This window comes from Triticum aestivum, chromosome 4B, assembly GCF_018294505.1.
Source record: "Triticum aestivum cultivar Chinese Spring chromosome 4B, IWGSC CS RefSeq v2.1, whole genome shotgun sequence".
Taxonomy (NCBI): Eukaryota; Viridiplantae; Streptophyta; class Magnoliopsida; order Poales; family Poaceae; genus Triticum; species Triticum aestivum.
Window position 1 is genome coordinate 464,721,074 of NC_057804.1, and position 13,049 is coordinate 464,734,122.

The window sequence follows — 13,049 nt, forward strand, 5'->3', positions numbered from 1 at the left end:
TGAGCGGGCAGCGGATATGCGGCCATGGCGCCGTGAGGCTGGTCACAATGGGCAAGAACATAAGCTAGTAACTTCACATTTTCCTAGACTATGTTACTACCTCCATAGTGGGTAGGAACATCTATGTAGTGTCATGCAATGATGTATTTATTAGGTTATAGACTCATTGTTTCTTGGAGTGTGTGATGTTCCGGTAACTTAGCTAGTTACCACAAACACCTCTCTCTTCATTAAATACGTGCCACATAAGCAAAGTTGTATTGGAGTGTGTGATGTTACTAAGGCTGGTCACAATGGGCAAGAACATAAGCTAGTAACTTACACATTTCCCTAGACTATGTTACTATCTTCATAGTGGGTAGGAACATCTATGTAGTGTTATGCAACGATGTATTTATTAGGTTATAGACTCATTGTTTCTTGGAGTGTGTGATGTTCCGGTAACTTAGCTAGTTACCACAAACATCTCTCTCTTCATTAAATATGTGCCACATAAGCAAAGTTGTATTGAAGTGTGTGATGTTACTCCTAAGTTCCTCCCCATTGTGACCAGCCTAAGTTCCTCCCCACTGTGACCAGCCTGAATGTCATGTGGAGGGTGCAACGCGGCTGCATGGCCAGTGTGGAGACCTTTTCCGTGATGGAGTCCCACCGGCGAAGCTGCAGCACAGCGGAGCGAGCTCTTCCAACCGATTCCTCTCACGCCTTCATTGCGCCATTAACTACGCCTCACCACCTCAACTACTCACTCACTCACTCCCCGCTCCTCCACTTAAACCCCCCCCTCCGGCGTCCCCTCATTCCCGTCCCTCCCACTGCGCACCGATGCCATTGCCAGCCTAGCCAGCAGCCTTCCACGACCTACTTACCTAGATCCGCCGCCGCGCCACGCGACGTGCCGGAGAAGATTGACCGAACCGCGCTTTCGCTTGACCTTTGCTGATCAGCGATGGAGATGCAGCTCGCGGCCGTGCTCGCCACGCTCGCCCTCGGCGGCGCGCTCGTCGTGCTCTTCTTCGGCAAGTGGTGGCAGCCGCTGGCCGACGGCGACAAGCGCGTCAAGGAGCTCGACGACGCCGTCGAGGCCCTGCTGCAGCTGCGGGCCGACGTGCTCAAGCAGCTGGACGGCGCGCCGGAGCCGGAGCAGCCGCGCGCGTGGCTGCGGCGCGTGCAGGACGCGCAGGACGAGGTGGCGTCCATCAAGGCGCGCCACGACGCGGGTCAGCTCTACGTCGTCCGCCTCCTGCAGTACTTCCTCACCACGGGCCCAGTCGCCGGGCTGGCCGAGAAGCAGCTCAAGATCGTGCGCGCGATTCAGGAGCAGGGCGCGGCGCTGCTCGAGGCCGCGCTGGCCACGCCGCAGGCGCCGCCGCCGCTGCTCCTCCAGCCCGAGGAGCTGGAGCTCCCGCCCGAGACGGGGTCCGGCAGGGCGTACCTCAACGAGGCGCTCCGCTTCCTCGGCGACTGCGACGCCGCGCTCGGCGTCTGGGGCGCCGGCGGCGTGGGCAAGACCACGGTGCTGAAGCGGGTGCGCGACGTGTGCGGCCGCGTCGCGCCCTTCTTCGACCACGTCCTCCTCCTGGCGGCCTCCAGGGACTGCACGGTGGCGAAACTCCAGAAGGAGGTCGTGGCCGTGCTCGGCCTCCGCGACGCGCCGACCGAGCAGGCGCAGGCCGCCGGAATCCTGAGCTTCCTCAGGGACAAGAACTTCCTGCTCCTGCTGGACGGCGTGTGGGAGCGCCTGGACCTGGAGAGGGTCGGCATCCCGCAGCCCTTGGGGGTGGTGGCCGGTCGGGTGAGGAAGGTGGTCGTGGCGTCCAGGAGCGAGGCGGTGTGCGCGGACATGGGCTGCCGCAAGAAGATCAAGATGGAGTGCATGAACGAAGACGATGCGTGGAGCCTGTTTGAAGCGAACGCCGGCGAGGAGGCCATCCGCGGCGACGCCCAAATTTCCACACTTGCAAGACAGGTAATCAATCACTCGATCCATCTTTGCCTACTTTGGAAAACTCGGATTTGCTCTCTTTTTTCCTGTCTGTTAGCCGCTTTCTCCTGAAACAGGAGCGCAGATTTTGTGGTCATAGACGTGGGGCAGGTGTACTAGCTTTTGTGCACATGGATATGGGGCACGCACAGCTGTTTGATTTGAGAAATTCAAAAAGGCAGTTTAAAATGTCTTGAAATTTTCAAACAAAATTTTGATGAAAATTTGTCAGATGAAGAGTTAGTTGTGAATTTTGATACAATCTGTTTTCAGAAGATACAAAAATTGTGGTCAAAACAGTTATAAGTTCATACAATCTGTTTTCAAAGTATAAACAATTAGACATAATTTTGGACCAAAATGTGCAGATCCACACTTCATACGCCAATAGTGATGCTGGTTCAGAAGCAGTGTTGTTGGCTAGCTTAATTACTTTGTAATATTGGTTATATGAGTCCATTTTGATCATACCTTGAGAATTACTAGGTCGTGAACGAGCTTATTCCCCATAGGGATTACGCAAAGACTAGTATACAAATTTCCCAACAATCAACCTGAAAGCATGTAGAAGCTTGAGAAAACTGTGGGTGTGCCCGTGCACACATCTTATTTTTCGAAAAAGTGAAAACGGTCCAACACACATCCATTGATGCATGCAGTCATCTTCATTGCAAAGTTTTGAATCCATACAAATAACAATAAATAAAAGTTAGCTCCAATAGGCTAAAAAAACACACATCCAAAAGGCAAGAACTCCCAAGGGAACATCTGACGGGGCAATCCAAAATTGGTAGTTATCCAAACACACTTTGAACCCATAGGTCAGCAGAGAACCAACTTGTGATTGGATGATTAGGAGAACAGATCAAACCCCAGGTCAGCCAATAATTTGGCAGGGCAGCTCCTGGGTTATCGTCGAATGGATATCTTCTGAATTTTACCAAGCAGTAGCGTAGGAAGAATATAATTACCGGATAATCAAATAGCACGAACGAGAATATCGGATACAAATTGAATCCATGTCTGAGATACAAATGGAATCCATATCTGAGCCGGAGGGACTGTGTGACTTTGCTCTTATCATAAGCTCTAATTTTGCATCAAGATTGGCGATGCGATGTTATGCAAGGAACAAAATGGGCCAAGGTTCTGCATTTTCTGCAAGTCTTTTTTCCGACAAACATGACAATTTTGTACATCTGCAGCATATTGTGTACGCATCTCTGATTGCCTTTGGTGTTTACAAGTTCTCAGAACATATATGATATTTCATGGATACTGCTAGTGCGAGTACAAAAAGATGAGAATACATTGGGTGTGGGTGGCTAAGAAAAACGGGATTGCTAAATCTCAATTGACTGAGACTTAAGTCGTTGCTATGTTCGTGAGATATTACGTGGAGATCATGCAATTTATTTTTATTTTTTTCCTTTTTCTCTATACGTTGTGTCGCTTGACTAAGACTGGTTAAGTCTCGGTCGACCGAGATCTGTTCAGATGAGCATTTGATTTCTTCATAAACATTTCTACCTAAATCTCTAATAGCTTTGCTCTACTGCTCAACAGGTGGCTGCAGAATGCAATGGCATGCCTCTCTTCCTCGCCACCGTCGGCCGTGCCATGTCCAACAAACGTACAGCAGAGGAGTGGAGCGATGCACTCGACAAGCTCAAGAAGCCGCAGCTCACGAGCAGCGCGCCCGGCCATGACAAGAGCGCGCACCCTCTCGTGAAGTTCTGCTTCGACAGCCTTGAGAGCGACACGGTGAGGGAGTGCCTCCTGACCTGTGCGCTCTGGCCGGAGGACCACAACATCTCCAAGGACGAGCTCGTGCAGTGCTGGATCGGCCTGGGCCTCCTCCCCAAGTACGACGACGTCGACGAGTCGCTCCGGTTCGGGCACACGGTGGTCTCCATCCTGGAGTCGGCGCGCCTCCTGGAGCAGGGCGACAACCACCGGCACAACATGTGCCCGTCCGACACGCACGTCCGGCTCCACGACGTGGTCCGCGACGCGGCGCTCCAGCTCGCGCCCGGCAAGTGGCTGGTCCGCGCGGGCGTCGGGCTCCGGGAGCCGCCCCGCGACGAGGCGCTGTGGCGCGACACGGAGCGCGTGTCGCTGATGCACAACGCCATCGAGGAGGCCCCCGCCAAGGCCGGCGGCGCGCTCTCGGACGCGCAGCCGGCGTCGCTCATGCTGCAGTGCAACCGCGCCCTGCCGCGGAGGATGCTGCAGGCGATCCAGCAGTTCACCAGGCTGACGTACCTGGACCTGGAGGACACCGGCATACTGGACGCGTTCCCGATGGAGATCTGCTGCCTCGTCAACCTGGAGTTCCTCAACCTGTCCAGGAACAGGATCCTGTCGCTGCCCATGGAGCTGAGCAACCTGAGCCGGCTCAAGTACCTCCACCTGCGCGACAACTACTACATCCAGATCACGGTGCCTCCGGGCCTGATCTCGCGGCTATCCAAGCTGCAAGTGCTGGACCTGTTCACCGCGAGCATCGTCTCCGTCGCGGACGACTACGTCGCGCCGGTCATCGACGACCTCGACGGCAGCGGCGCGCGCATGCCGTGGCTCGGCATCTGGATGGACAACACCCGCGACGCGCAGAGGCTCGCGCGTCTGGCGCCGGGCGTGCGCGCCCGGTCGATCCACCTGCGCAAGCTGGACGGGGCGCGGACCCTGGAGCTGCTATCGGCGCAGCACGCGGCGGAGCTCGGCGGCGTGCAGGAGGGCCTGCGGGAGCTGGTGGTGTACTCGTCCGACATCGAGGAGATCGTGGCCGACGCGCACGCGCCGAGGCTGGAGGTGGTCAAGTTCGGGTTCCTCGCGAGGCTCCGTGTCATGGAGTGGTCCCACGGCGCGGCGTCCAACCTCCGGGAGGTGGCCATCGGCGCGTGCCACGCGCTGACGCACATGACCTGGGTGCAGCACCTCCCGTGCCTCGAGTCGCTCAACCTCAGCGGCTGCAACGGGATGACGAGGCTGGTCGGCGGCGCCGCGGAGGGGGGCAGCGAGGCGGAGGAGGTGGTGACGTTCCCGAGGCTGAGGCTGCTGGCGCTGCTGGGGCTGCCGAGGCTGGAGGACATCCGCGGCGGCGGCGGGGAGTGCGCGTTCCCGGAGCTGCGGAGGCTGCAGACCAGGGGGTGCTCGCGGCTGAGGCGCATACCGATGCGGCCGGTGGCCGGCGGGCAGGGCAGGGTGAGGGTGGAGGGCGACAAGCACTGGTGGAACGGGCTGCAGTGGGCGAGCGACGACGTCAAGGCCTGCTTTGTGCCGGTGCTGCTCTGAGGCTCTCGCGCTCACCGAATTGGAGTTTTGGCGCGTCCTTGGCCTGTTTGATGGGGAATTCCGTTTGATGGTGGGTGATAAGATGGCCAGGAACAACGAACAAAGAATACATGTAATTTTTTTGGAATTTATTTTGAGAAGACAAGGAGATTGGTTTGGGCTTTCTTTTCTTAGTTTTGATTTTCTTGTTGCATTTCATTATCAATTGAAGTAAAGAATCAATACTACTCCCTCCGTCCGAAAAATCTTGTCCCAAACTTGTCCATCAAATGAATGTATCTAACAATAATTTGGTGCTAGATACATCTATTTGAGGGACAATTTTCTCAGACCGAGGGAGTACTGTATGTTGGCAGTAGCTGTCGTGGTTCTAAGTATGACAGTAGAATGGGGGTAGGTATGAAGAGGCAAGATCCTAGCTATGGAGTAGTTGTACACACGAGTGTTTAACGAGTTCAGGCCCTTCTCTGAGGAAGTAAAAGCCCTACGTCTCGGAGCCTGGAGGCGGTCGACTGGTTTATGTGTATGAGTTACAGGGGTGTGAACCCTTCTACCAATGGAGGGGGTGGCTTATATAGAGGACGCCAGGACCCCAGCCAACCCACGTAGCAGAGGGTTAAAGTACATTAAGGCCAGGCGTTACTGGTAACGCCCTACATAAAGTGTCATCATGACCATTAAGACTACTTAATTACAGACCGTTTGGATACAGAGTAGATCCTGAACTCCTGATGGTCGAGTAAGTCTTCATGGTCGAGTGTCTTTAGGTTCGTCGAGTGTCTTCTAGTTGGTCGAGTGGAGTCTCTCTTGGTCGACTGGAAGGTAGCTTCGTCTAAGGATGTCCTTGGGTATGATACCCTAGATAGGTCCATGACCCTACCCTAGGTACATAACATCATCATTAGCCCCCGAATGGATCGAGGTTCGAGTGAGGAAGGAGTTGATGATTTTCTCCGACTTATTTCCTGTGCTTTGATTATGTCGTATCTTGGATCGGCGATTTTTCTTTCGGCGTTGGCGTCAACTTTTACTTCAGTCGCCTTGATCCATTCTTGTCTTCTGTCGAGTGAACTTTTTGAATTTTGGTGAACTTCCGAGCAACGGATCGCAGGAAAGATATCGTCTGACAGATTGATCTGCTGTTAGCGGATTTTGCGGGATCCGAAATTTGGGAAGCGCGCGAAGTGGGGCGGACCGCGGCAATCGTATGGGATAAGGCGTGGACGCCTCGATTTCCGTGCCGCCTTTTTCGCCACGTATCGTGCGTGCGCGACTATTTCGGGATGTGACAGGATCGCCCGGACCCACTCGTCAGCCACTCGGAAGCGCCCTTATATAAAGCGCCGGGGAAGGGTTTTTTGAACAGTGCCTTCCCATTCTTCTCTCCGCCCTCTTTGCCTCCGCCCACTGCGCCTACTCTCACCTCCGCCCATCCACTCCTCGCGTGCTTCGCCGGCGACAATGGTGAAGGAGAAGACGGCGGCCTTAGAGCGCGCGAAGAAGGCGACGACGACGGGGAAAGTGAAGGGGAGACCGTTCAGTCGGGGCGGATCTTCGTCAAGGTCCCGCCTGCCGAAGGGTTGGGTCCAAGGGGATTGGATCCGCTCGACCATCACTGGGAAAGATCTCAATGACCTGGCCAATGAGGGACTGATCCCCCACGGGTCAGCAAGGCTTCCGGGGACCGAGTGTCAACCGCAGCCGTAGGAGGGTGAGTGCGTTCTCTTAGCCACTCATGTAGACCGTGGTTTTTCTCTGCCGCCGAGTGTTTTCTTCCGAGGGTTTCTAAATTTCTTTGGGGCGCAACTCCACCATTTCACCCCCAATTCCATCGCCTATCTTGCTGCCTTTGTGTCCATGTGCGAGAACTTCCTGGGTTGTCGACCACACTGGGGTCTCTTTAAGCACATATTCACCTGTCGCTCACAGACAGTGAAAAAGGCGAGTCCGGACGATGAGAGGACTAAGGTTATCCAGATGTGCGGTGGTCTTGGGATTCAGATGAGGAATAAGAGTACTTTCCCGGCCATGACCCTTCCTGAGTCGGTCAGAGGGTGGCAGTCGACTTGGTTCTACTGCCAAGACGAGTCGACGCCGGGGCAGTCGACTGGTCTCCCTCCATTTTCCATGGACCGAGTGGACAAACCCTCTTCTCTGAAAGTGCTTCCTGAGGAGAAAGTTCAGGTAAAAATGCTGATGGAGCGCGTAGTCCAACTCGTTAGAGAAGGAGTGACGGGTATGGATCTTCTGGAGGTCTTCCTTAGACGGCGCATCCAACCACTTCAGTACCGAGGCCATCCGATGTGGCTGTATTGTGGGACCGAAGACACCACTCGAGTCCATCCAGAGGCGGTCGACGATGCCACACTGGAGAGGTGGGTGACCGCAATCACGTGGAATAAGGACAACCCTCGAGGGGCCAGGAGGATCCCACCACTCGACTGTACCTACACACCGGACACGGTATGACCATTTATTTCCAATTGCAATCTTGCTTTATTCATTCTGCTTCGCTGTGAATTGGTCGAGTGATCTTTGCTTTGCTTTGTTGTCTGACAGGCCACCACGGAGTTGTACTCGATGCCCAGTGGAGCGCAGACGCCGACTGAAGAGGAGGAAGGAAGTGGGGGCGAAAGCCCGGAGGAGTGGGATTTGGATGTTGACGATGATGATGAGGCTGATGACTCTGATGAGGAGGAAGAGGAGGAGGAGGAGGAAGTTGCACCTCCCCGCTCGGAAAGACGCTCGAAGCTTGTCCATGATCCCGCGACTGAGCGTGGTAAGGGGGTCGCAAACGCTACCCAGTCGACCAAGCGCCCTCGGACTACTTCTCCGGCGCCGACTGAGAAGGCTCCGAAGCAATCTCGAGTGGCACCGTCGAAACCTGCGAAGGTCTTGCCGAAGATGAAGATGGTGATCCCCACTATCTCAGGGTAATGGTAGTCTTGAATTTTCCCTGTTTCATGAACTTGTTCTTGGTCGACTCATGGGCCAATCGACTGACTTCTGGAACTGCAGTGCTGCTACTTCCGATACTTCGGCCAGGGCTGAAGACCACGAGATGGAGGATGCTGTTACCTCAAAACCTGGTATGACTCTTGTGATGTCGTTTTCAGTCGATTGACTTATTGTCTCTAATTTTGATTCTTTCTGCAGCTTCATCTAACATTGTTATTGATCTTCCCGACGACGACGACGAGGAACCACCAAGGCAGAGGAGGAGCAAGAAAGCGTCTGCTGGCAAGGCGACTCAGGACGTGCCAGCACCCGAGACGTTGGTCGTGGAGGGAGACAATGTCACTCGGCCTACCGTAACCTTTGCGGTGCCGTTGACGAGTGCTCGTCCTTCGTCGTCGAGTGCTGCTCAACCCTCGCTTTTCTCAACCTACCACGTTCCAGAAGACCAAGCTAGTGCTGCTAAAGAAGCAATACGCCAAGCGGGGGTCATGATGGAGCAAGTGAAGGCAATACGAGAAGCCAGCCAGGCAGCCTATGACGCCAGTTCGGCTCTTCAGAGTAATGTTCAGGTCAGTCGGTCACTGCCTGTTCTGTTAGGATATGATATCTGAAAACTCTTCTTTCTGAAATTCTTAGAGTTTGTCCTACACCCACTGGGTGTGTCGATTGAAATTCCGGATTAGTGGGGGCACGCTGAGTGCACCCACTGGGTGTAGTCCCCAAGGCTATGGTCGACTGCTGGCAGTCGACCATAGGCTTTATGTCTTAAGTTTTTTCCTTACTCGACTAGGTCGAATAGATTCATAGACCGGTGGGGGCACGCTGAGTGCACCCACTGGGTGTAGTCCCCGAGACTGTGGTCGACTGCTGGCAGTCGACTATAGTCTGAAGAACATCTCCCCGTTTTTTTTGTTGGTCGACTGGTCGACTCTAACTGATGAAACTAGTGGGGGCACGCTGAGTGCACCCACTGGGTGTAGTCCCCGAGACTATGGTCGAATGTTTGTATTCGGCCGTAGTCTTAGAAACGCTATGATTTTTCCTTACTCACTCGGAAGTGAATTGTCTTTGACATCTGTCGATTGGTTCTTCGTAGAAATCCTGTGACCTTGCGGCTCGTTATACTGAGTTGGAGAACAAACACATTCAGCTCGAGCTTGATCTGAAACTGGCCCAAGAGAACTTGACGAAGGCGAAGGAGGAAGCTAAAGGTATGCTTGGTGAGGCCTTCGACGACTGCCTTTGCCTCTCACTTGTTTCCGAATCTTAATCTCACTGTAACTTTGCAGACAAAGTGAGGGATGCCCTGAAGAAGCAAGACCTTGACTTGGCTGAGATGCAAAAAACTGCTTTAGAGAAGACCAAGCTTGCAGATGAGAAGCTGGCTTCAGTGACCAAGCTTGAAGAAGAAAACACCAATCTGAAAGCTGCTCTTGATGCTGCCAACCAGGAGGTCAGTCGACTGAAAAGTGACAAGACCACCCTGAATGACAAGGCCAGTGAGTTGATGAGAAAGAAGAACGATCTGGAGGCTTATCTGGGTGGACTCGCCAAGAAGTTGTTCCTCATGCTTGAAGGTAATCTTTTGTATCAAACAAATATTTTAACTGTAACCTCCGACTGTTGTCTTGACTCGGTGGTTGTGCTTGCAGAATTTTGCCAGAACTTTGAAGAGGAGACTGGTCGACTGGAAGTAAACCTGGACCCCATCAACTCTCCCGTGAAAGATGAAGTCGCCATGAATGTGCTCCGGCTTGAATCTCGTGTTGCTGCTGTCATCGACTATCTCGCAAGGCTGAAGGTCGCAACTTCTCGCATCGACACAACACTCTGGCCAAGAGAGACACTCCAGAACGACCTCGAGTCTCTGATGACTCGACTGAACGAGGTCCCAAGTCGAGTGCAGGAGTGGAAGAAGTCTTCGGCCAGGTGCGGTGCGGATGTTGCTCTGTCTCTGGTCCGCGTTCACTGCAAGGATGCACGAGAGGACAAGCTGGTGGCTCTTAGGGTGGCTAATACCAAGAAGCACGATTTCCGATCTTTCATGGAGACCTTCATTGCTGCTGCCACTCGGATTGCAGATGGAATTGACCTGGACGAGTTTGTTGCACCTTCCAGCCCTCCACAGGAGGGGTAAAAAACTTCTGAGCTTGATACTTTAAATTTGCCTCGGTATGCCGAGTGAGTTTTGTAACCGACAAACCTTAACAGGCCTAGCGCCTGAGCACTTTCGGTTCCGTTAGGTGTTATCCGAACTTGGATTCAACGTTGAATATGTTTGCATTTGGTTTGAGGTGTCTTTTGCAGGTTAAAGCGAAGCGCTCATTGCAATCGACTTGTTCCCCAATACACTTAGGCGAGCACTGGGCTGCGGCTAAGCCCCGAGTGAGAGGTTTGCCCTCCACTCGGTAGGATTTTCAGATACTTAGGCGAGCACTGGCTGCAGCTAAGCCCCCGAGTGGGAGGTCTGCTCTCCACTCGGTAGGATTTCAGATACTTAGGCGAGCACTGGGCTGCAGCTAAGCCCCCGAGTGGGAGGTTTGCTCTCCACTCGGTAGGATTTCAGATACTTAGGCGAGCACTAGGACTGCAGCTAAGCCCCCGAGTGGGAGGTCTGCTCTCCACTCGGTAGGATTTCAGATACTTAGGCGAGCACTGGGCTGCAGCTAAGCCCCGAGTGGGAGGTCTGCTCTCCACTTGGTAGGATTTTCAGATACTTAGGCGAGCACTGGGCTGCAGCTAAGCCCCCGAGTGGGAGGTTTGCTCTCCACTCGGTAGGATTTTGTATTGGTGGCGTAGCTTGGAAGGAGAGGGTAGCAGTCGACCTGCACCTCGTCCTCCTTGCAGAGCGCACATTGTATTTGTGGCGTAGCTCGGAAGGAGAGAGTAGCAGTCGACCTGCACCTCGTCTTCCTTGCAGAGCGCACGTTGTACTTGTGGCGTAGCTCGGAAGGAGAGGGTAGCAGTCGACCTGCACCTCGTCCTCCTTGCGAAGCGCACGTTGTATTTGTACTTAGGCGAGCGCAATGCTGCAGCTAAGCCTCCGAGTGGAAGGCTGGCTTACCACTCGACAGGATTTTGTTTATCTTAGGCGAGTACTTGGACTGCAGCTAAGCCTCCGAGTGGAAGGCTGGCTTACCACTCAACAAGATTTTATTTATCTTAGGCGAGTACTTGGACTGCAGCTAAGCCTCCGAGTGGAAGGCTGGCTTACCACTCAACAGGATTTTATTTATCTTAGGCGAGTACTTGGACTGCAGCTAAGCCTCCGAGTGGAAGGCTGGCTTACCACTCGACAGGATTTTGTTTATCTTAGGCGAGTACTTGGACTGCAGCTAAGCCTCCGAGTGGAAGGCTGGCTTACCACTCGGTAGGATTTTGTTTATCTTAGGCGAAACGGATTTCGCAGCTAAGCCTTCGTGTGGGAGACTGGCTCACCACTCGGTTAGGATTTTTTTTACAGACTTGGGCGAATCGGATTCGCAGCCAAGCCACCCACTGGGGGATTGTTTTGTGTGGACAAAAGAAATAACGATTACTGGGAAAATTATAAAGCTCTTGTCTTTGATAAATAAACTACAGAAGTACTTTTATTACAACTCATCCGAGTGAATACTTAAGTGTAAAAGGGGCGGAGAAGCTCCGCGTTCCAAGCTCGGGGCTCGTCGATCTGATGCTCGACATTGTAAAGACGGTATGCTCCATTGTGGAGAACCTTGGTGACGATGAAGGGACCTTCCCAAGAAGGAGCAAGCTTGTGTGGTTTCTGCTGATCCACTCGGAGAACTAAATCTCCTTCCTGGAAGGCTCGACTCTTCACGTTTTTGGCGTGGAAGCGACGCAAGTCTTGTTGGTAAATGGTCGATCTGATCAGAGCCATCTCCCTTTCTTCCTCTAAAAGGTCGACTGCATCCTGCCGCGCTTGTTCTGCTTCAGCTTCGGTGTAGAGCTCGACCCGGGGAGCATTGTGGAGAAGGTCACTCGGCAAGACTGCTTCAGCTCCGTAGACCAAGAAGAATGGAGTTCTTCCAGTCGACCGGTTGGGCGTGGTCCTTAACCCCCAAAGCACCGAGGGAAGTTCGTCGACCCATGCACCAGCCGCATGCTTAAGATCACGCATCAAACGGGGTTTCAACCCTTTGAGAATCAAACCGTTGGCTCGTTCTGCCTGTCCATTCGACTGTGGATGAGCGACTGAAGCATAGTCGACTCGTGTGCCTTGAGACGTGCAGAAAGCTCTGAACTCTTCGGAATCGAAGTTTGACCCGTTGTCAGTGATGATGCTGTGCGGGACTCCATATCTGAATATCAATTCTCTGATGAAGCTGACAGCAGTACCGGCATCGAGGTTCTTGATGGGTTTAGCTTCGATCCACTTGGTGAACTTGTCGACTGCTACCAGCACATGGGTAAAACCGCTTCTGCCTGTTCTCAAAGGACCGACCATATCCAAACCCCATACTGCAAAGGGCCAGACGAGTGGTATAGTCTTCAAAGCTGACGCGGGCTTGTGTGACATATTGGAGTAAAATTGACATCCCTCGCACTTGTCGACTATCTCCTTCGCCATTTCATTCGCTCTTGGCCAATAAAATCCGGCTCGGTATGCTTTGGCCACGATGGTCCGAGAGGACGCATGATGGCCACAGGTCCCCGAGTGGATGTCATCAAGGATTATTCGACCTTCCTCCGGTGTTATGCATTTCTGACCAACTCCAGTCGCGCTTTCTCTGTACAACTGTCCCCTTATCACGGTAAAGGCCTTAGATCGGCGGACGATCTGTCGAGCCTCTTCTTCGTCCTCCGGGAG

General features: G+C 53.5%; 1 protein-coding gene across 1 annotated transcript; it reads left to right on the plus strand.

The window, feature by feature from the left end:
* Window positions 1-776: 776 nt before the first annotated feature.
* On the plus strand, window positions 777-5,505 carry LOC123092733 (probable disease resistance protein At1g61300). The gene is made up of 2 exons (XM_044514553.1): window positions 777-1,969; window positions 3,551-5,505. Exons 1-2 carry the CDS (start codon window positions 950-952, stop codon window positions 5,279-5,281), a joined length of 2,751 nt encoding a protein of 916 aa, XP_044370488.1. The 5' UTR covers window positions 777-949; the 3' UTR covers window positions 5,282-5,505.
* The last annotated feature ends 7,544 nt before the right edge of the window (window positions 5,506-13,049 follow it).

Bases quoted from the DNA above. Each gene is read 5' to 3' on its own strand.
- LOC123092733 (XM_044514553.1), top strand. From the start codon at position 950: ATGGAGATGCAGCTCGCGGCCGTGCTCGCCACGCTCGCCCTCGGCGGC. The intron at 1,970-3,550 runs GTAATCAATCAC...ACTGCTCAACAG, and splicing joins TTTCCACACTTGCAAGACAG to GTGGCTGCAGAATGCAATGG.